The 23,501-nt window shown below is 37.3% G+C and overlaps 1 protein-coding gene across 1 annotated transcript in view; it reads left to right on the forward strand.

The window, feature by feature from the left end:
- Nucleotides 1-23,501, forward strand: part of LOC140143824 (uncharacterized) — a 60,379-nt gene that overhangs the window by 14,562 nt on the left and 22,316 nt on the right. Inside the window, exons 3-5 of the mRNA XM_072165635.1 lie at nt 5,513-5,643; nt 9,161-9,421; nt 22,241-22,384. Coding sequence (XP_072021736.1) covers nt 5,513-5,643; nt 9,161-9,421; nt 22,241-22,384 — 536 coding nt within the window. The remainder of the gene's footprint in view (nt 1-5,512; nt 5,644-9,160; nt 9,422-22,240; nt 22,385-23,501) is intronic.

Consider the following 23,501-nt stretch of genomic DNA (forward strand, 5'->3'; position numbering starts at 1 on the left):
ACTCAGTCTCCTTTACACCCGCGGTTTCTGGCGTTCAGTGCGCAAACAAGCGTGTAGTATATATTGTGTAAGAGATTGGTGCCGTACCTTGTCAAGGGTTCATACCATTGATCTCTATACATGGATAGCGGGCACGCACGTAAGGATAGTCGCCGATTGAAACCACTGTCTAGTGTCTATGGCTTTTTGCCCTCACAAATACCGGTATGGTAGAAGGTCAGTGAGTACAATACCAATCAAGGCCAGATTTAGCGTGTTTATATCCGACTGCTAATCGTGCACATTACTGAACTTTGCGCGTTTTCTTTTCAAATTGGTAGTGATCACATTCACAAGTTCTATAGCATGTATAGCAAAACATGATTTTCAACACTAAAATTGCTAATATTGTCACTATAGGCCTAATAGGCTTGATAAACTTTTGCTGGAAACCGCCTCACAGGTGGATTTCAGTGACATGAACCAAAAATTGGTCAAAATCTGTTTGCCGAAAAATGATATGCATTTGCACTTTTCTTTGCCTACCATTATCAGGGATCGATACGAAGGGATAAGCATCCTAGTCTGCTGCCCTCATTTGGAATATGTATCCTAGGTCTAGACAATAGGCGGATTAGCGGCCATTTTGTCTTCGACATGATTTTATTCACGTGTCCTTATACTTTAGTACACAAATATATGTGACCCGTTACAGCAAAAGGTACCTTAAGTCGGGAGCTACATATGCCTTATTTTGCTAGTAACAAATGCATTCTAAACCAATCATTAATCCTATTGTTGTAGAGGATAATAAGCTTGCACCTGTCTATAGAACTGTTTGTTATACAGCTCTAGTCTTTATTTGCTAAGGCTAATACCTGTTCAAGTGGCATGAGTGGTGGGTTACAAAAGCATTACATTGTATTTGTATAGGTATGTATTAGCCACCCACTAACAATGAGAGAACATTCCTATACCTCGTTGACTTGTAGATGATTTGAAATGACCGCCACTTCAGATTGTCATTATTGTTTGATATTTTCTGCCAACATTGGGGAAAAAGAGACACTTGTAGCAGCCGACATAAGGTACCTTTCGCTGTAACGGGTCACATATAAGTTAACAGGTTTACAATATTAAAATTATATTTTGAATATACAATATATTCTGTAGTAAAACGATCAAATGACGGTGATTGTTCGGGTTGTTCAGATATTATATGCTTGATAAAATTAAACTGTCTGACCAGCTAGTATTCTCCTCCGCCGTCAGTGTGATTCCAGTCACTCCACGTACCGTGTTGCGAAGGTGGATGAGTCTAAATCTGTATTGACGAACACGCATGCGTTAAAAATGATGTAGCCTAGGTCGAACAATAGCGTGACGTAGTTTCCGGCATTGTTCCTATGCACTTTCACCCTCCTGCTATTATACCGTACCAAATAGCTGAAGTGTTAGTTCAAAATACTAGGACGAAATTTTAAGTTTTGCCTATAAGGCTGCGATCACATAGAAGTACACTATTCGGGTATACGGTGCACGTTTTGCAGGTGCACGCGTATAGCTTAAATCGAGCAAAGCAATTTCGTAGTACCGGGTCACATAAGAGGGCACTATTCGAAAAGGCCGTATGCCTGCGTATAGTATAGTATAGTATAGTGGTAATCGTGCGTGTTCGATTTTAGTGCAGCGTATACCGTCCTAATTTTAAAACTAAACCATATGTGGGTAAATTATAGATGCACTATCTAATTCTGCACATTATGACACCTCATTGAATGCAATGTGACCTCAAGAAGTAAAGTTACAAGCATTTAATTAGACGAAGAAAATTGGTAAACTGACCTATACTGGCTATTTGCTATACGAAATACGCTCATTAGATCAGGCTGAGTTCACATAGTATACTCCTATATGAACTCAGCCTGATCGAATGAGCGTATTTTGTATAGCGAATACCGTATACCGTATACTTCTATGTGATCGCAGCCTATAAGGGTACAAATTCGTGACACTACATGTATTATCCGCCATTTGTGTGACGTCATATGTTTAACGCATTTAAGGTTCATATCACTAAATCAGTATGTGAAGCGGCTTCGGGCAAAAGTTTATCACGTATAACGTGCAAATTTTCATCTATGGCACGATTTAGGATAAGAAAAATCTGCTCTGTTTTTAAACATAGCGATAAACAGAGAGGATGCTGCCCTCTACCGGTGGAGCTACATATTTCACATTCTGCTCTGTTTTTCGCTCTATTTTTGAAATATAACCACAGAGAAATCTGCTCTGTTTTAAAACAGAGCGGTAAACAGAGAGGATGCTGCCCTCTAACGGTGGAGCTAAATATTTCACATTCTGCTCTGTTTTTCGCTCTATTTTTGAAATATAGCCACATATTTCACATTTTGCAATTCCACTCGGATTTTCGTTCTGTTTTTGAAATAGAGCCACATATTTCACTTTCTGCTCTGTTTTTCGCTCTATTTTTGAAATATAGCACCAGATTTCATATTCCACTCTGTTTTTCGCTCTGTTTTTGAATCATAGCCACAGACTTCATATTTCACATTCCGCTCTGTTTTTGAAATATAACCACAGAGAAATCTGCTCTGTTTTTAAAGAGGAGCGGTAAATAGAGAGGGTGCTGCCCTCTATCGGTGGAGCTACATATTTCACCTTCTGCTCTGTTTTTCACTCTATTTTTGAAATATAGCCACATATTTCACATTTTGCAATTCCACTCGGATTTTCGTTCTGTTTTTGAAATAGAGCCACATATTTCACTCTCTGCTCTGTTTCTCGCTCTGTTTTTGAAATATAGCACCAGATTTCATATTCCACTCTGTTTTTCGCTCTGTTTTTGAATCATAGCCACAGACTTCATATTTCACATTCCGCTCTGTTTTTGAAATATAACCACAGAGAAATCTGCTCTGTTTTTAAAGAGGAGCGGTAAATAGAGAGGGTGCTGCCCTCTATCGGTGGAGCTACATATTTCACATTCTGCTCTGTTTTTCGCTCTCTTTTTGAAATTTAGCCACATATTTCACATTCTGCAATTCCACACAGATTTTCGCTCTGTTTTTTGAAATATAGCCACATATTTCATATTCTGGTTTTTTTTCGGTCTGTTTTTGAAATATAGCCACAGATTTCATGTTTCACATTCCGCTCTGTTTTTCACTCTGTTTTTGAAATATAGCCACAGATTTCATATTCTGCTCTGTTTTTCGCTCTGTTTTTGAAATATAGCCACATACACTCCTCAAAAGAATTAAAGGATCAGATGAATATAATCAGCATTTTTGAAAACATTGGATATGATGATAATATTATTGATAATTGTGCTTGATCTTTCATTACATCACTTGTTCCCTATAGCCACATATTTCACATTCTGCTCTGTTTTTAAAATATAGCCACATATTTTTTAATTCTGCTCTATTTTTCGCTCTGTTTTTTGAAATATAGCCACATATTTCACATTCTGCTCTGTTTTTCGCTCTGTTTTTGAAATATAGCACCAGATTTCGTATTCCACTCTGTTTTTCGCTCTGTTTTTGTGAAATATAGCCACAGATTTCATATTTCACATTCCGCTCTGTTTTTCGCTCTGTTTGAAATATAGCCACAGATTTCATATTTTGCAATGCCGCTCTGTTTTTCGCTCTGTTTTTGAAATATAGCCACATATCTGCTCTGTTTTTGAAATATAGCCACAGATTTCATGTTTCACATTCCGCACTGTTTTTCACTCTGTTTTTGAAATATAGCCACAGATTTCATATTCTGCTCTGTTTTTCGCTCTGTTTTTGAAATATAGCCACATACACTCCTCAAAAGAATTAAAGGATCAGATGAATATAATCAGCATTTTTGAAAACATTGGATATGATGATAATATTATTGATAATTGTGCTTGATCTTTCATTACATCACTTGTTCCCTAAGCTGCAGACAAAATTCATCCATTACAAATATCCGCCATCACCCACATCGTGAGGGGAGGGGGAAAAGGAGGCCTAAATTTCGATTTTGACGCCATTTTTCAAACGTCACCACCACGGTCAAGGTCAAGTCACATATTGGGATGGGTTTGTGTATGTGACGGTTGTGTGGGTCAATACGTCACATTTGTGGGTATAAGATGCCCTCAATGTATCCCGGGGGTGGGGAAAGTTATTAATATAACCGTACAAAAGATGACCACCCGGCCCCTCCTCGTTTCTTTGAGGGTAGGGGTTTTAATCGTGATCATTAAATGGCACAGAACGCCAGAACATATAGAGTATTGATTTATGCACTATTAAGGGTAGACGAGGTATTGTTGGTCGAAGCAACCTAAAAATCGATTAGGAACCGCAGCACCTATAAAAGTATATCTGAGATATTTTAATTCTTCTACACGCTCGCTATGAATTGAGCAATGCCGATTTTGCCAAAGCTCACTACCATTCGTAAGATGCTGTGAACTACAAAATCACAACAGTTTAAAATAATTAATAACCTTAAGGGAGCTCAATTATGACCCATACCTTCAGATATGTGAGGAGGGGCCGGGAGATCATCTTTTGTTCGGTTACATTAATGACTTTCCCCACCCCGGGGATACAATGAGGGTATCTTATACCTACTAATTAGAGGTTAATAACTGCGCATCGGTTATTTGGAGGGCATTGAGAAAAATCTAAACATTTTGCCTTTGGAACCGAGGAATATCCCAAGGGGCGCAGCCCCGAGTGATATTCCGAGGTCCAAAGCAAAATGTTTAGATTTTTCACAATGCCCGACGTACATATAACCGATGCAAAGTTATTAACCTCATTCATAACCGTCACTTTGATCTTTTTAACTTTACAAAATAACACAAAATTTTCCTCAAAAGTTTGTAAAATAAACAATTTTACATCTTACCTTTCCCAAAATCGATCAGGCTAAAACAAAACGACCAATAACAAAAGTGCGTATCAGAATCAGTGCAAATATGGTAGCGCGCAATCCAAATACGGCAGCCAGCGCGCGCGCAGTTCGTTGGACGCACAATACGATCCACGATTTGCTAGTGTTGCGCATATCGCTGCGCCCATCTCACGCGGAGCGCAAAAGATGACGCGTTGACTCCCGGCCGTTGACCTCATGAGCCGAGCTGCTTCCTGCAAGTAGGCCTACTCATTTTCTTCCAATTCACCTTTTCGGTAAATCCCATAACCCTTTGCGAGTACACCTGAGAACTCGTCATACTGCGTCGCGCCGATGCGCACATCGTTTATCGAACATCGTTACTGCGCATTAATCAGGAAAACGGTATGGAAATTTAATTTAAACTTGTAAACCCTTATTATTTTCATCTGTATTGAATTGCTAAGAATGTTCGGGCATGATCGCTGTTTATGCCCGAGGCTTGGATAAACAGCGATCATGCCCTCAATCCTATGATTGAACCCCTAATTATGATTAATTATATCTTAATGAATCTTTACTTGTTTATATAATCGTTCAGTTGTTTAAAATAATCTTTTGTTTGCAGGAATTGGGAGGGCACCGAACCGAACGATGGTAACGGTGCTAATGATTGTGTAATATATGATTCTTCGGGAGCGCAAAATGGCTGGCTTGATCGATCATGCACTGCCACGCACGATTACATCTGTCAAATAGGTGAGAGCATTCAACTTTTTTTCCTAACTTGTTATTATGAAAAACTTCCGCGCATCTGTCTAATTACTAGTTTACACCCTTCTTATACACGGTAATTCAGCTGTTGATTTCCAACCGGCTGTTGTTTTTGGTCAGTGTGTGTTTACGGTGCAAAAAACTTATGCTCCACGCTCGGGATATGAAAGTTAAAAGCCTATTTGAAAACAAAAACCTTACTTCAAAAATTTCTGTGACTACAAAAAACCCGCGTTTTTCATTAACGATTCTCAAACTGTCTGGTTTTCAATAGGAAAGTAGCCAAATTGTCGCATGATTCAGAGGGGCTCGTCCGTTTAACGTACACAACCAATTAGCCTATCGCTCATTTTCTCCACGGACGGGGCATGAATATTCATACTTTCAGGTTTTCGTAGATATAAAACTTGTTATGATTGGATAAGAGAAGGTGTAAAATCATTTCGACCCTTACAAATGTTTCTCAGTTCCTAATACCTTTTAAATGCGTTGAAAGTATCCAGTGTGTTATTTATATTCTTAGAGAATAACATTTAAAATCCTTTTATAATATTTTTTTAAATCAGGATTTAAGTTGCAATTTACAAATAATATATGTAATAATAATAATAATAATAATAATAATAATAATAATAATCACTTTCCACCAATTCTACAATCTTACATGCACCATCTTAGGCAGGGTACCCCAAAATATAACAACAAAACAAAATAAAAGCATTGGCACCGAAGCGTGTGCTCAATGGAAAAGAGAAAAATATAACACCCCGGCACCCAAACTATTTCGCATATACAAGGGGCTGTGCAATAGTTATGAGCCCCCGTGATCTAACTCGCATATGGATATTTACCTCCAATCGAAATGTATATACGTAATGTCGTTACCACCGCATAAATATTTTAACGTCACGAAAAGTATTCGACATCAAGTATATGAAGTCTGTAGCGGCATATATAAAAAAAAATATTTCCGGCCACGGTAATGATCAATCTGTGTTTTTGTGAGTGACCAAAGAGTGACGACATGGCCCATAGTTAAGTACTAGCCCAAGGATTTTTGATACAGAATAATTGAATTGTATCATTCATGTTCCAGGACAATGGTTCTTGACACAGTGAGAATAGGAAACGATGACAAGCCTGCAGTGGCGGCGGAAGCATTCCCACCCAAAATTTCAGTTGATTCCGATTTTCCGTTTGCGAGTTATACATGATTTATGTGTATTACACTGCTCCATAGGCCACTGGGTTGTAAATTCGTTCTGGTGTACTAGGGCCTATACCCCCGGCCTATACCGTAATTAAAATTTGACGATATGTTTGCTAAACGAATTGATCTGCAAGACATTTTTTGTACATAACGTTATGTAGCCAGAGGTCTCCAGTGGTATAAAAATCTCAACCTTTTTTCACAAAAGTGTGGGATGAGGCTAGCTGTGGATCACGAAATGCCCCTTAGGCTTAAAGGTGCCATCAGGGACGTTGCCTTTTGATCGGACAAGTGTCTCACTAGGATCCACAACATGCTCATCTACCAGGGGCACAGTTCTTTAACCCCAATACATTTGTACATTTATTGAATGACCTCTACTACTAGGCTACTACTGCTTCATGTCTTCTGGAGGCAGATTTGAATTAATGACCTTTCGTGAAATCGCCCTATTTTTTTTATAGTTGCATAATAATTATTCAAAAACAGTGTAACCATTGGTAATTAATTATGTTATATTATTACTGCTACGGTTGTATTTGATTGACAGATTTCGATCTGCACTAAAGCTACGATTCATTATTGCTAGCCCTTTTTAGTAAAAATTGGAACAAAAACAAAACAAAACAACTTAAACAAATAAAGAGTAATGGAAACGTTCATAAAACGAGTCTCGAACTCGCGCTCTCTTATAGCTCTTATGAATTTGTACCAAAGTCCGGCGTTTTACCAACTGAGCTAATGAGGTTGAGACACAAATTGACAGATTTACTTGTTCGTATATAACTACGTGTATCGATGATTTGCTCAAAACCCTTTACACTTTAGTGGATGGCGCTGTTCACTTTTTTTTCCCATTTTTGCATGTTTTCAAAAGCCCTCGATAGAAGGCAAATATGTTAACTATCGAATGATTACGGTATGTCATTGGGATGAGGCCATTCTGGTCCATTAGTAAGTGTATTTTTGCCTTGTGGTCATTTCCTCCACAGGTAAAATCTATTGAGTATCGTTCAGTATCCTTTTCACTTTATTGTACAAAAGCAGTGGCGGCGCCACGGGGGGCATGGGGGAAAATGCCCCCAGTCAGAACTCTTGCCCCCCCCGTCCCCCCGAAAAAATCCAAAATCACGAACATTTCCACTTTTGTGGTAATTTTGCGCAAAATTAGTTGTTTCCCCCCTGAAATTCACTTTGCCCCATATAGGGTATAATCTTCTTCCACGGTAAACCAAACAGCTTCCGTGGTAAACCTTATAGCGCCATCACTTGATGAAAGTACGTTATTAGTAGGCGTGAGTTAAAAGCTATCGGGGCTAGAACTATTGCGACTGTAGGGGTGAGCTTGCCTACACAGGTAAAAAAATACTCGTGGCGGTTATAACCTTCTTGTCTTCCATGAGCAATGGGCGTCACATCGGGTATAATCTTCTTCCAGGAGCAACCACTGTGCATGATTGACGTTTGCCCTATTCCATTGCTCGTAATAGGGTAGTGTATTTTAGAACACGTTGGATGGTGCACGCACGCGTGCAATGTGCAAGGTAGACTTCGCCAAGACTCGGAATGTGGTTGTTGGTTAGGGGTTACCATGGCGTGTGATATTAAATAGGGCCTATTAATTTCCGAGATGTTAGGAATTATTTAATAATAGTTATTAATTTGAAGAACGTTTTAAGCTTTAATTTAAGGCATATATACGATTTTATACTATTTAAATTTTCAATTTAATAACTAACAAAATAATAAAAGACAACACGCCCCTAGCATTTAAAAATTATATTAATAGGCCTATTTATTATCGCACGCCATGGTAACAATAAAGAAATTGACACACGTACTTTCCGATATAAAATTTGGGAAACAAATTAATTTTAAAAAAAATAAATAAAAACAATCTTTCTTAAACCAAATTTTCATGAAATTGAGGGCCATCAATAAACCAAAATGCACCCCGAATCTGTCGCACATCCCCGTAGTAGGCCTACCCTCCTTTCCACCCCGTTGCCCTAAACTAGACGTGTTATATAACCGCCACGAGTATTTTTTTACCTGTAGGCAAGCTCACCCCTACAGTCGCAATAGTTCTAGCCCAGATAGCTTTTAACTCACGCCTACTAATAACGTACTAATAACGTACCTTTGCCCCCCCCCCCCAAAATGCCCCACACCCCCGAAAAAAAATTCTGGCGCCGCCACTGTATAAAAGAGACACATGTAGCAGCCGACAAGTACATCCCTTTGATATGGATGTATATTTATTTATTTTATCATTATTTTATTTTCAACCAGCACCACCTGATGCAAGTGAACGCAGTGTGATAGGTGCAGAAGTTTATGTTGGATCATGTGGTAGTACTACAAGCCTCGCAGATATCAAACAAAACCATGGATGTCACGTCGGCTCTGCTAACAGTAATGATCTGCCTGGATACCCAACATGGGTTGGTAGAGAATGCGGCCCCAATCATTACGGTCGCTATGTCTATGTCGTAAAGGAGGCAAGTGACGCCTGGTTATCACTTTGTGAAGTGGAAGTATGGGGACGTGAAAGTAAGTTTGTCTTTAGAGTATAGTATACAAATATTGACTGCTATGAGGGGCATGGTTAAAATTATAGGCTCAAGGTGATCTCAAAACCATGACTATGCCCCGAGGCGTAGCCGAGGGTCATAGTCATGGTTTTGAGATCACCGCGGGCCTATAATTTTAACCATGCCTCGAATAAAAATCAGTCAATATTTGTTTTATATACCAAATCTTAAGATTCTTGTCATCGGTTTGGTAAAAGCATCGACTTTGGCAAGAGAAATTAATAGTTTCAATGCGAACGGCACAGATTACAATCTGCGTAATATCATTTTACGCTGAGAACAAAGCACACACAGAACTACACTGCAAGATTCTCATCTGTGTGACGCCGATGTCACCAGAATGTCACTCCATCGGAAACTACACCTCGGTTTTCCATATCGCCGGTCCGAAATAGCCGGGTAGCCAGCCTCCTAGGTTTCTACAGAGTGACTTCGCGGCGCGGTGACTTCGCAGGAGAGTCACACCGGTGTGACTACGCGAATTGGCCTGGGTGCTCAGTATCGGCGTTTTGGGTTGCCGGTTTTGCTTTTATTGCCATATTTTTTATATTCTCTTGATTTATTCAAATAATATTCTTAATTTTTTGCTTTTTTTAGGGGATTAGGGAGGGGAAATTACAAACTGCACTTTAAAAATAAGGGAAATATTAGATGAATAAAATAAATTTGTTAGTAAAAGAAATAAACATGATAAGTAAACAAAGTATAATTCAATAAACTAACATGATGAATAAGATACATTTTTATTAATTGGTAGTCAAGTTATTTGAATAACTAAATAACTAAAAAAATAAGAAATAAATAAACATGAAGAAATCAATAAACATGCAAAGAATGGAAGAAACAAAGAAACACTTCGAAAGAAAACAACTTGAGGAAAATTGAAATTAAAGAAGTTAAAAGTAGGAATATTATAAGAAGCATGTAGGCCTATTGATGAATTAAAATATTAAATGTGTAAAATAAATTAATAATAATAATTATAACAATAATAATTTATAACAAGCATTAATATTTGCGTGATAAAAAATAAGACACAGTTTCAAACAAACACTGCAATAGGCATATATTGATGTGAATAAATAAAAACAAAATTTAGTGAAATATATTTGAGTGAATATCAAACTCAAGCAACAAAAACAAGTTCGCTATTTTTAAAAAGTGCACGCATCAAGTTTACAAAAATACAAAGCAAACAAAAGTCGACGACAATAGCAACAAAATACAAATAAAAAATTCCCCGATTTATAGGCATAATTTGATAACGTAAAAAAAATCAACATGAAAAAGAAATCAAACTAATAGGCCTATAAAAAACACCATTTTGAAAAACAGAAAAAGAAAATAGCACAAGCCAAAGTTTTGCATAAACTTACGGCAGTAAAAGTATAAATTGTAGTAGGCCTATATTCAGGAAAGTGACAAGAAGTAAAACAAAATGCATGCTAGGCCTACAAATCAATTAACAGAAAAATTCTTGCTTCAACATTTATAAGTGAAGCTTTGGCAAATCAAAATGTATAAATTGAAAATGCTAGGCCTATAGGCATAAGGCCTACTTTGCGAACTTCGGCTGAAAATAAAATTAATATCGCTTTTAACACAATTTATTTTAAATAAAAAAAGTGTCAATAGGCCTATAACGTTATCATGCAAAAATATGAAAAATAGGCCTAATTTGATTGCAAAACATGCCATCTAACCACTGAAGTAAACAAAGCAATGATATAAGTTTTGTGGGAAAACAAACAAACAAACAAATAAAGAAAATAAAAACGTTTGAAATGAAACAAACAAATAAACCAAGAACAAGAACTGCAAATAAAACACACACAGTTGATGAGATTATTAAACATGCAGCACGAAAAGAATTAAAATATATAAAAGAGAACAATAAATAAACGAAACAAAATTAATCGGAAGTCTCACAGTTGAAATATAAATGGTAAAGAATGCAAAAGCACGATAAAAAACACAAAGACGGCAGTACAGCTAGCCACGGACCCAGTGTACAGCATGCATCAATCAATTAATTATAAAACCAACTCATTCCATTCATGAGCGTATGCAAGCAGTAAACAAGCATGATACGCGTATTTTGTCATCATCAACGCGTATTTTGTAGATATACGCGCGTCCCCAGAGTGTTCGAACTCATAAGAGGGCGCACCACCAAATCACTCCACGATTTATGTACCAGTGAAATTCGGTTAAAATAGTCCACCACTTATTTGAGCTTGTTGCGGCTTTATTTTCTAAACGTATAGTCAAATCTTGCCCATTTTCAGCTCATTTGCTTCCGACAAGTGTATACATGACCAAATTTGAGAAAAATTCCCAAAATTTTATTTCAGAGTTGAAGTTCTGGCGCGAATTTGAACAACGTCCGGTTTCCAAAATTGAGTGATTTTTAGGGTTGAATTTGCACAATTTTTCTTTGCGGCAAAATAACAAAAAAGTCGGTGGTTAGCAATATATTCCGTTAACAGAATAATATTCTACATATGATCAGCTTTAATTTGATACCAAGCTTTATAGTTGAAATACGTAATTCAAGTGACAAAACGAGATCCAAATGTAGGCCTTTTACCGTGTATTTCAATGGGCGCGTTTAATGGTAGTGCGATCCATTATAAGAGGCTTTCAAGGTGTGTTACTATTTACGCGCTTCAGTACAAAAAAGACATAAAATAAGGGCGAAAGTCTTAATAAATCATTTTATTTCATTCGCAAATGCTTTAAATAACTTTTGTGATTAATTTTAGGAACATTTGTTTAAAAATTTATCCAAAAATACAAGTCTTTAACGTTAAGAAAGGCATGAAAAATCAACTTCCGTGAGCGTTTTTGCTATAAATTTATACCAGATCAGAATAACGTATAAAACTTGTATTTTTGCCTAAATTGCCAATATCAGTAGGCCTTGTTTTGAAGACAGAAAAGAGAAGGGGGTCTTTTGACATAATTATGTAAATAGGCCTATATTGAAGATATTCAAAACATGAATACACACATTTTGTACTTTTCACAACTAAAAAATTAAAATTAGAAAGTATCTTTTTGCATAAAACATTCAATTTTCTGTCCAACCTCTGCAAAACTCAGCATGTTGATGAACGTGTTGAAATTTGGGTCTTTTGGTGATTACGAGCTGAGATTTAGATCGTCATTTCTTCCAAACGGAATGTCGCAGAGAGGTGAAATTTTGCGAAATGACTAGAAACCTTCTCTAGTTTACTTTAAAAAGTACAAAATTGGATTTTGATAACAAGTGACGTTTATAAGAGGCTTTCAAGGTGTGTTACTATTTACGCGCTTCAGTACAAAAAAGACATAAAATAAGGGCGAAAGTCTTAATAAATCATTTTATTTCATTCGCAAATGCTTTAAATAACTTTTGTGATTAATTTTAGGAACATTTGTTTAAAAATTTATCCAAAAATACAAGTCTTTAACGTTAAGAAAGGCATGAAAATCAACTTCCGTGAGCGTTTTTGCTATAAATTTATACCAGATCAGAATAACGTATAAAACTTGTATTTTTGCCTAAATTGCCAATATCAGTAGGCCTTGTTTTGAAGACAGAAAAAGAGAAGGGGGGGTCTTTTGACATAATTATGTAAATAGGCCTATATTGAAGATATTCAAAACATGAATACACACATTTTGTACTTTTCACAACTAAAAAATTAAAATTAGAAAGTATCTTTTTTCATAAAACATTCAATTTTCTGTCCAACCTCTGCAAAACTCAGCATGTTGATGAACGTGTTGAAATTTGGGTCTTTTGGTGATTACGAGCTGAGATTTAGATCGTCATTTCTTCCAAACGGAATGTCGCAGAGAGGTGAAATTTTGCGAAATGACTAGAAACCTTCTCTAGTTTACTTTAAAAAGTACAAAATTGGATTTTGATAACAAGTGACGTTTATAAGAGGGCGCACCACCAAATCACTCCACGATTTATGTACCAGTGAAATTCGGTTAAAATAGTCCACCGCTTATTTGAGCTTGTTGCGGCTTTATTTTCTAAACGTATAGTCAAATCTTGCCCATTTTCAGCTCATTTGCTTCCGACAAGTGTATACATGACCAAATTTGAGAAAAATTCCCAAAATTTTATTTCAGAGTTGAAGTTCTGGCGCGAATTTGAACAACGTCCGGTTTCCAAAATTGAGTGATTTTTTAGGGTTGAATTTGCACAATTTTTCTTTGCGGCAAAATAACAAAAAAGTCGGTGGTTAGCAATATATTCCGTTAACAGAATAATATTCTACATATGATCAGCTTTAATTTGATACCAAGCTTTATAGTTGAAATACGTAATTCAAGTGACAAAACGAGATCCAAATGTAGGCCTTTTACCGTGTATTTCAATGGGCGCGTTTAATGGTGGTGCGCTCCCTTATAAGAGGCTTTCAAGGTGTGTTACTATTTACGCGCTTCAGTACAAAAAAGACATCGAATAAGGGCGAAAGTCTTAATAAATCATTTTATTTCATTCGCAAATGCTTTAAATAACTTTTGTGATTAATTTTAGGAACATTTGTTTAAAAATTTATCCAAAAATACAAGTCTTTAACGTTAAGAAAGGCATGAAAAATCAACTTCCGTGAGCGTTTTTGCTATAAATTTATACCAGATCAGAATAACGTATAAAACTTGTATTTTTGCCTAAATTGCCAATATCAGTAGGCCTTGTTTTGAAGACAGAAAAAGAGAAGGGGGTGGGTCTTTTGACATAATTATGTAAATAGGCCTATATTGAAGATATTCAAAACATGAATACACACATTTTGTACTTAAAACAAAAAAAAAATTAAAATTAGAAAGTATCTTTTTGCATAAAACATTCAATTTTCTGTCCAACCTCTGCAAAACTCAGCATGTTGATGAACGTGTTGAAATTTGGGTCTTTTGGTGATTACGAGCTGAGATTTAGATCGTCATTTCTTCCAAACGGAATGTCGCAGAGAGGTGAAATTTTGCGAAATGACTAGAAACCTTCTCTAGTTTACTTTAAAAAGTACAAAATTGGATTTTGATAACAAGTGACGTTTATAAGAGGCTTTCAAGGTGTGTTACTATTTACGCGCTTCAGTACAAAAAAGACATAAAATAAGGGCGAAAGTCTTAATAAATCATTTTATTTCATTCGCAAATGCTTTAAATAACTTTTGTGATTAATTTTAGGAACATTTGTTTAAAAATTTATCCAAAAATACAAGTCTTTAACGTTAAGAAAGGCATGAAAAATCAACTTCCGTGAGCGTTTTTGCTATAAATTTATACCAGATCAGAATAACGTATAAAACTTGTATTTTTGCCTAAATTGCCAATATCAGTAGGGGAGAGCGGGGAGTGTTCGCCCTATATTTTTCTGACCAGCCTAGCGATGTCAATTTTAAGGTTAGGGATGACCTGATTAGCCCATGTGAAAGCCCTATGTCTTAGCTATATACAGCCACAATCCCAGAACTATAGTCCTTACAATAGCAACAGGATAGAGCAAACAAAAAGTTTTGCAAAGTGGCGAACTTGCCCCATATTGGGGCAGGTTCGCCCATAAGGTGGGGTAAGTTCACCCTAATCACAAAAAAAGGTTTAAACATTGCATAACAATAACATATTAAGTGCAAACATTTAGCAAGAGTATACAGGAATTTCATTCTCTTCTGGGGAATCACTAAATTTGTTGCAGGTATCGGGTCAGGGTAAAATGTAGGGGTCCAAAGTGAGTGTAAACGTATCATGTTGACAACTTCGGGGAGATTATGGATTAGGACATAAACGGTGGTATGAGTAATACTGATACCACATAACTTTAAAAACATGCTTTTCATTAGTTTTACCTTGTTTAATGGTATAATTATAAATATTTTGCATAATACGCTGATGGGGCAGGTCCGCCCTCCAGTTTGGTGTAAGCCCGCCCGGGTAAGATACAGGGCGAACATGCCCCATCTTCAAAAGGGCGAACTAGCCCCTTGTGCACATTTTTATATTTTCTTCAGGGTATGCAAAATACAAATCGAATAAGGAATTTATAACTGCATTAAATCTTTGACAAATCCCATATGTTCCCAATACAGATATCCATTAAAACCATCTGTATTTATGCATCAATGATAATACAACATTATTAATGCAAGAAAAAATTACGTTTTGGTGTAATTTTTTTGTTTTGGCTGCAGTTCGATGAACACATCCCTATATGTCGCGTAGCTAATATGAGAAGTTTATAATGACCTATGTCACCTACTTTTGCCATCACCAAATTCCCCGATAGCCGTAGTGCTGAGAAACAAGGGGTGGGCGAACCTACCCCTAGGGCGAACACTCCCCGCTCTCCCCTAGGCCTTGTTTTGAAGACAGAAAAAGAGAAGGGGGGGGGGGTCTTTTGACATAATTATGTAAATAGGCCTATATTGAAGATATTCAAAACATGAATACACACATTTTGTACTTTTCACAACTAAAAAATTAAAATTAGAAAGTATCTTTTTGCATAAAACATTCAATTTTCTGTCCAACCTCTGCAAAACTCAGCATGTTGATGAACGTGTTGAAATTTGGGTCTTTTGGTGATTACGAGCTGAGATTTAGATCGTCATTTCTTCCAAACGGAATGTCGCAGAGAGGTGAAATTTTGCGAAATGACTAGAAACCTTCTCTAGTTTACTTTAAAAAGTACAAAATTGGATTTTGATAACAAGTGACGTTTATAAGAGGGCGCACCACCAAATCACTCCACGATTTATGTACCAGTGAAATTCGGTTAAAATAGTCCACCGCTTATTTGAGCTTGTTGCGGCTTTATTTTCTAAACGTATAGTCAAATCTTGCCCATTTTCAGCTCATTTGCTTCCGACAAGTGTATACATGACCAAATTTGAGAAAAATTCCCAAAATTTTATTTCAGAGTTGAAGTTCTGGCGCGAATTTGAACAACGTCCGGTTTCCAAAATTGAGTGATTTTTAGGGTTGAATTTGCACAATTTTTCTTTGCGGCAAAATAACAAAAAAAGTCGGTGGTTAGCAATATATTCCGTTAACAGAATAATATTCTACATATGATCAGCTTTAATTTGATACCAAGCTTTATAGTTGAAATACGTAATTCAAGTGACAAAACGAGATCCAAATGTAGGCCTTTTACCGTGTATTTCAATGGGCGCGTTTAATGGTGGTGCGCTCCCATAACAGGGCTCGGTCAACGACCTTTTGGCAGTGTAGTCACCTTGAAGTTCGCCGACTGGGCACCGAGCAGGCGACCCATGGGTGCACTGGCTACGGAAGTCACTTTGATGTGACTACAAGATGTGGACCACTGTCGGAATCTACTCAATGGTGTACATCATGAGTCGCCGATGCGGCATCGAGCAGGTAACACATCGGAGGCTAGCAGTTGTAGTCACTGCGTGATGACACTGCTGCACAGTACCCTAGTGCCTTGTTTCCGATGTAGTCACTCTCCTGTAGTGACTCTGTCGGCCACCATAGGGTAGGTTATTCTGGAGTGACGGCAGTAGTGACTTTAGAGTTCCAGTGCGATATAGTCACTATGTCGCCAGGAATTTTGCAGTGTATATGCCCGGGCATCTTACTATAGGCTAATGTTGTGACTATCTATCTATCTATGTATGAAAGTGAAAAGGCTCCGTCAGTTTCGATCCAAATGTCGCCAAATTCATACGGGAGATCGGGGAATATACGGGAATGTCCTGTTATTAATTTGGTGGAAAATGGTCAAGAATTGGCCTCAAAATCAGTGAAAATGTGGTCCGTTGCTATGCTAGGTAAACAAAGAAAAGTTTCAGTTGCTAAGATAGCCATGCGCGTCGCACGGGCGTATCTAACGCCAAGTCGCTCGCGTAGCGCAGCGATACCGCGCGGGTAACGCAGCACTACGCCACCGCTCGCGTAAACGACGCAGAGTCACGTAATGAATGATATTACAGGTGAAACGACCGTGCACGCTATAGGGGGTAATAAATACGGGAAAAAGATGTGTGTTAAAAAGTACAAACAACATGAAGAGGTAGGCCTACTATAAATAAAAAATTAAATAAAATGAGGACAAAAAGGTACGAGTATTGGGTTATAGTTAGTCACAGTAAGAAAATGAAAACGGGAATAAAATAGGCTAAAGAAGGAAAAAAAGAAACTAATCAGGAAATGTACAAAAAAAACCTAAAATAAGATCAGGAAATTTAAATAAAAAAAGCTATTCAACTGAGGACAGAATTAAATAAATAACATGAAAACGGGAAATGACAAGCTAAGTAGCAAATAAAAAAAGAAGCTAAAAGGGAAATATAAGAAAGGACAGATTTAGAAAGTAACGGGAAAGGGATTGAATAAATAAAAAAATTTTTAATGGAACAAAATTGGCCCATGTAGAAGAAAGAAAGAAGCTAAATAGAAACGTAGGCCTAAGGAGGGCCAGACTCAGATAAATAAAATTTACCTTTTCAATGACAGATTCTACCTGTTCAGTAATTCCTCCTGTTTTAGTGAACGCTCCCATTTACTCATCTAGCGGGGACCCGCGCAAAGCGCGGGTGTCCCGCTAGTCTTACTATAAATAGGGAAATGTTGTATGTATGTATCTATGTATCTATGTATCTATGTATCTATGTATCATGTATAAAGGCTCCGTCAGTTTCGATCCAAATGTCGCCAAATTCATACGGGAGTTCGAGGAACTTCCCGAGACGATTATGCGAAAATTTGGTTGAAAACGGTCAAGAATTGGCCTCAAAATCAATGAAAATGTGGTCCGTTGCTATCCAAGGTAAACAAAAAAGGGAGTCAGTTACTAAGCTAGCCCTGCGCGTCGCACGGGCGTATCTAATGCCAAGCCGCTCGCGTAGCGCAGCGATACCGCGCGGGTAACGCAGCACTACGCCATGGCACGCGTAAACGACGCAGAGTCACGTAATGAATGACTCTATTACGGGTGAACGACCGTAGCGTAATAAATACGGGAAAAAGATGTGTGTTAAAAAGTACAAACAACATGAAGAGGTAGGCCTACTATAAATTAAAAAAAAGAAAACAAAATGAGGACAAACAGGCTGTACGAGTATGTGGCTTATAATAAGTCACAAAATAAAAACGGGAATAAAATAGGCTAAAGAAGGAAAGAACGAAACTCTTCTGGAAATGTAAGGAAAAAAAGCTATAATACGATCAGGAAATTTAAATAAAAACTGAGGACAGAATTGAATAAATAACATGAAAACGGGAAATCACAAGCTATGCAGCAAATAAAAAAAAGAGGTAAAAGGGAAATGTACGAAAGGACAGATTTAGAAAATAACGGGAACGGTATTGAATAAATAAAAAAACATGGTAACGGAAAATCGCAAGCTTAGCAGCAGAATTTTTTTTAAATGGAACAAAATTGGCCCATGTAGAAGAAACTAAAAAGAAAGAATGAAGTTAAAATGGAAACGTAGGCTTAAGGAGGGTCAGGTTCAGATAAATAAAATGTGCCTTTTCAATGATTCTACCTGTTCAGTAATTCCTCCTGTTTTAGTGAACGCTCCCATTTACTCACCTAGCGGGGACCCGCGCGTAGCGCGGGTGTCCCGCTAGTATAATTAAAGACGGGGATAAATGAATTTATCGCGTCTGATGTCACTGTCAATTACGATCTTTGATTGGTTTACACAGGTTAATAGCGCGTAAAAGAAAGACCGATATCTATCTGGTGCTGATCGGAGAAAAGGAATAGCAGCAAATGGCGAAAAATTACGTACTTTTACAAGGCAAAAAAAAAAACAGCTTTTCTAGGCATTGTTGACATGGTGCCTTCACCAAAGAAAGTTTCCTACTATCAAGACCTAACTTTTGAGATGGTTTGCATGTTTAAAAGTGCAAAAATTAAAGGCGACCGGTTATAGGCCTACCGCCGCGTTTAAGCAAGTCATCATCACGACACTTGTAAACATACCGTGCTCGAATTTGATTGACAGATGACGTCAGACGCGATAAATTCTTTTTATCTCTGTCTTTAATTATAGTCAAAACTATGACCGCGCGTTTAACCAATCAGATGGCGGGAATCTTAAGATGAGGTATAGGCCTATAGTAGCCTATAGCGGTAATATTCTACGTATTTGACATGTTAGGTCTGCGGCAAGAAAAATATCGCACTTTAAATTTTTTAAAGAAAAAATTGTTTTAAGAAATGTCTATGGTGGGCCCGTACGCAGAATGCTTTTTTCTTCTTTTTTTTTTTTTTCGGGGGGGCGGATTTGGAAAAAGTACCGTAAAATGGGATAACTTTGGGCACTTTTCAGAGTTTTAAAACCACTGCTTCCAAACAAAACCAATTATATTGCTAATTATCTCTTTTTTTTTATGACAATAGGGTTCCCTTCTACACCTTGAAGTTGAAAAAGATTTGCTAATAATTTTGTAAGGGTGCCCTAGGGGTTCAAAATAGCCTGACCAAAGTTACCTCGCATTTGGGGAAACTTTGGTCAGAGCATACATTCCATGAAGAAAAAAAAATCAAAAATAAATTGATCTTCGCTGTATAAGGGCAAGTTGTTGTTTTTTATTACATTTGACCCCTTGCAAAATTAATTCAGCACACATCCTTGCTCACAAATATCGATTTTTATTTTTTCTGAAAAAAATGTAAAAAATGCTCATTTTTGGTCAAAAATCCCGATTTTTTCATAAATTTAGAGGAAATTGGACATGAGCGACTAATATTTCTTCCAAATATATTTCTGAACAAATTGACACCAAATATGACTAAAAACAATATCGCTGTACAAAAATATGACCATTTAAAAAAATATATTTGACCGACCAAAGTTACCCCGCTGACCGAAGTTACCCCATTTTACGGTAGTCCGCTTCTCCAGGGGTGGCGATTTTGTGAAAAGTGGACATTCTTCCCAAAACCAACAAATCGTAACACCCCTTTTCCCTCTCTACGTTGTCAAATTGAGATTTTTGTGACGTTTTATAATAGGGCCTACTTTACAATTATGGGGGGGGGGTGCGGCCGCTCTTCATACGGGCCTAGCTGGTCTATGTCATATCAAAACACTGATTAAATAACTATTATTATATACCTCATATAGATTCCTCTCATCTGATTGGTTAAAAGTGGAGTCATCAAAATAGCTGTCCCCCCTTTTATCTATCAAGATGACGTCATAAGCAAACTGTGCCCGGGGCATAGAATCAACTGTGCCCGATAAATAATTGAATAGTCGCAACCCCGAATACACAGATCGCTCGTATACATTATGCACCCACTATACGGTCGGCTTTGATTACAGTGTTGTAAAAGAGACTATAGCGGTCAGAGTTCGTGATGAATTTGACCTCTCCTTGCAGACGACGTCTGGCCTTTCACCGCCGTAGTGAGTGCACTGATTTGTTTACAATTTGTTACATGTCGAGGATTTATACCTACCAAATGTCACTTTTTAGACAAATTACTAGGCCTACCACCTGAAGACTCGGCAGTGTGTTATGTTAGCACAGAAACGGTGGGGTTTTAGATATGAAATCGGTAGATTATCGGTCCAAATTCTGCACCCTTGGCTGCTCATAAGGCCTATGCACTATGCAGTTAAAAGCTTGTAGGCCTTGTCAGCTCAGGAAATGTTTTAACCAATCAAATGAGAAGAATCAATATTATTCGGTATATAAAACAAATATTGACTGCTTAATATTCGGGGCACAGTTTAAAATGATAGGCCTTCGGTGATGTCAAAACCATGCCATAGCCCATGACTATGCCCTCAGCTTCGCATCGGGCATAGTCATGGTTTTGACATTACCTCGGGCCTATAATTTTAACTGTGCCCCTCATAGCAGTCAATATTTGTATATTACGTAGGCTACGTGGAATCTTTTCAAAACCACCCGGGATTTTGAATAGATTCACGTAGGCCTATACGTTCGATGCTACGTTTGGAAATCGCAATCTCTCTATACAATGTAGGCCCTATCAGTACCGTACCGGGACGTGCATTTGCAAAACCATTGATCATCATAATAAGAAAAACATTTGCAAGTAGGCCTAGGGGCCTACAGTTAGCTTCAACTGAATTCAAGTCCTTTAACCCGGCTGGGGTGTGTGTGTGTGTGGGGGGGGGGGGGCACTTAACACAAATGACCATACGGTTAAGTTCCACTGGAGACCCCTTAAATTTGAACATTTTATTAGAGCTCCGAAAGACCCTTGATTTTGATCATTTTAGCTCCAAAAGACCCCTAAATTGCTCATTCCTCGCATTTCTGCGTTTTTTTCAAGCGATTTTCAACCAGAAAGCTAAAAAAGGTCTTTTTGTTATTGTTCGTAGCCCTAAAAGACCCCCTTTAGGGACCGTCGATCACAAACACTTTTTAGGGGGGCCTGAAAAAAAAAAAATTTCAGCGTGAACAATTTTCGGGCCCCCCTTTACGGACCTCAAAAATTTCAGCCCCACCTTTTTGACATGAAAATTTGTTGTCATTTTCTCAGCCCCCCCTTAGGAGGGTCAAAATTTCAGCCCCCACACTTTTTGCATCAGCCCCCTAACAAGTGTTTGTGAACGGTCCCTTTCCGGTTTGCCATCAGCTCCAAAAGACCAAACACCTCTAAATTTTTAGGGAACATACCCACCAAAAATTTATAATGTGCCCCAGCCCCGGCTTTTAATTGGCAAATCTTAAACGTTGTAAGTTATTTGCTTGTAGTTTACTCGGTTTTCATTAATTTCTTCATGTATGTTATACGTATTTAATTTCTCTGTTACAGTTCCCTATGCGGATAGACCAAAAGTAGGGTTTACTCTTCAGACTAGGTCAGACCTTGAAGAGAACCTTGCTAATGCCAGCCCTCTGACAGTAACATTAAAAAGGACAGACGGAAATCCGGGTCTCCAATCCTGTTGCGATATTAGTAAGTTCAGGCGAGATGAAGGGAGTCATGCAGGGTGTCATGGGATAAAACTAGCCTATAATTTTAGCCTACACTCTAAATTAAATCCTTAAGGATTGTAAATAGGGACCAATCAATATAGATTTGAATTTTGAATTTTAAAGATTTAAGTTCAAATCTGTAAGATTTAATTTTAAATCTAATACTTGATTGGTCCCTAATCACAATCATTTAGGATTTATTTTAAATCCTTGAAATTTAGAGTGTAGTCCGTTTTGTGAAAAAAACTGAAAGAGTAGGCTATACCTTAAGATCCTGTCCTGGATTTTTTCTTAAACTTCGTACCAATCAAATTTGATCGATATACTTTGAATATCTAAAATAAAAAAGACATGACAAATTCCAAATCATCCATTAGGCCATGAATAGTTTGACTTAATGCAAAGTTCTGCAAAAATTGCATCACCACCGTTCCGAGTTTTTATCACGAAAAGTTTTCCAACTCCGTAATTTATTGTGTGAAGGGGTGGGTGTAATATATAGTCCTAACACTCCCCCTTTTTTCGGTGCACTTGTTACTGGTTTCAAATCAGTTGCAGTTAAAACATATAGATTGGACAACTACTTAATCCATTTTTATAAAAAAAAGTAATCCTTATATATTGTACTTATTAAAATAATATGTAATTTTTGCACCAATATGAACTTATTGGCATGATTACAGCTATGTTATGTTCCCTGTTTTTCTTCAAAAAGAAATGTGGGTTAGCACTATATTGCTACCGACTTTAAACCTGGGGTCCTAGATTTTCTATGAACAACAATTTTGATCTGGAATCATTGAGAATGTATTTCTTACATCAACAACGACTAGATTCGATATTTTTTTCAAAGAAATGTCCATCTCATAAGTAGTTCTAGAAACTAGTGTGGAATTCTTGGGGCAAAAAGGTCCTAACCCACTAATTTACAAGTGACTGGTTTGTGTGTAAAAATTGTACGAATGATTCTGTTGAAGAAATCCTATACTTTATGCTTGTATACTTTACTTATGGAAATTCTCATGTACTTGGTCAAAAAACAACTTATCGCGAAACCAGTAACATGTGTTTTAGGTGGGTTAGGACTTTATTACACC

Source organism: Amphiura filiformis, unplaced genomic scaffold (genome assembly GCF_039555335.1).
Source record: "Amphiura filiformis unplaced genomic scaffold, Afil_fr2py scaffold_29, whole genome shotgun sequence".
NCBI classification, from domain to species: Eukaryota; Metazoa; Echinodermata; class Ophiuroidea; order Amphilepidida; family Amphiuridae; genus Amphiura; species Amphiura filiformis.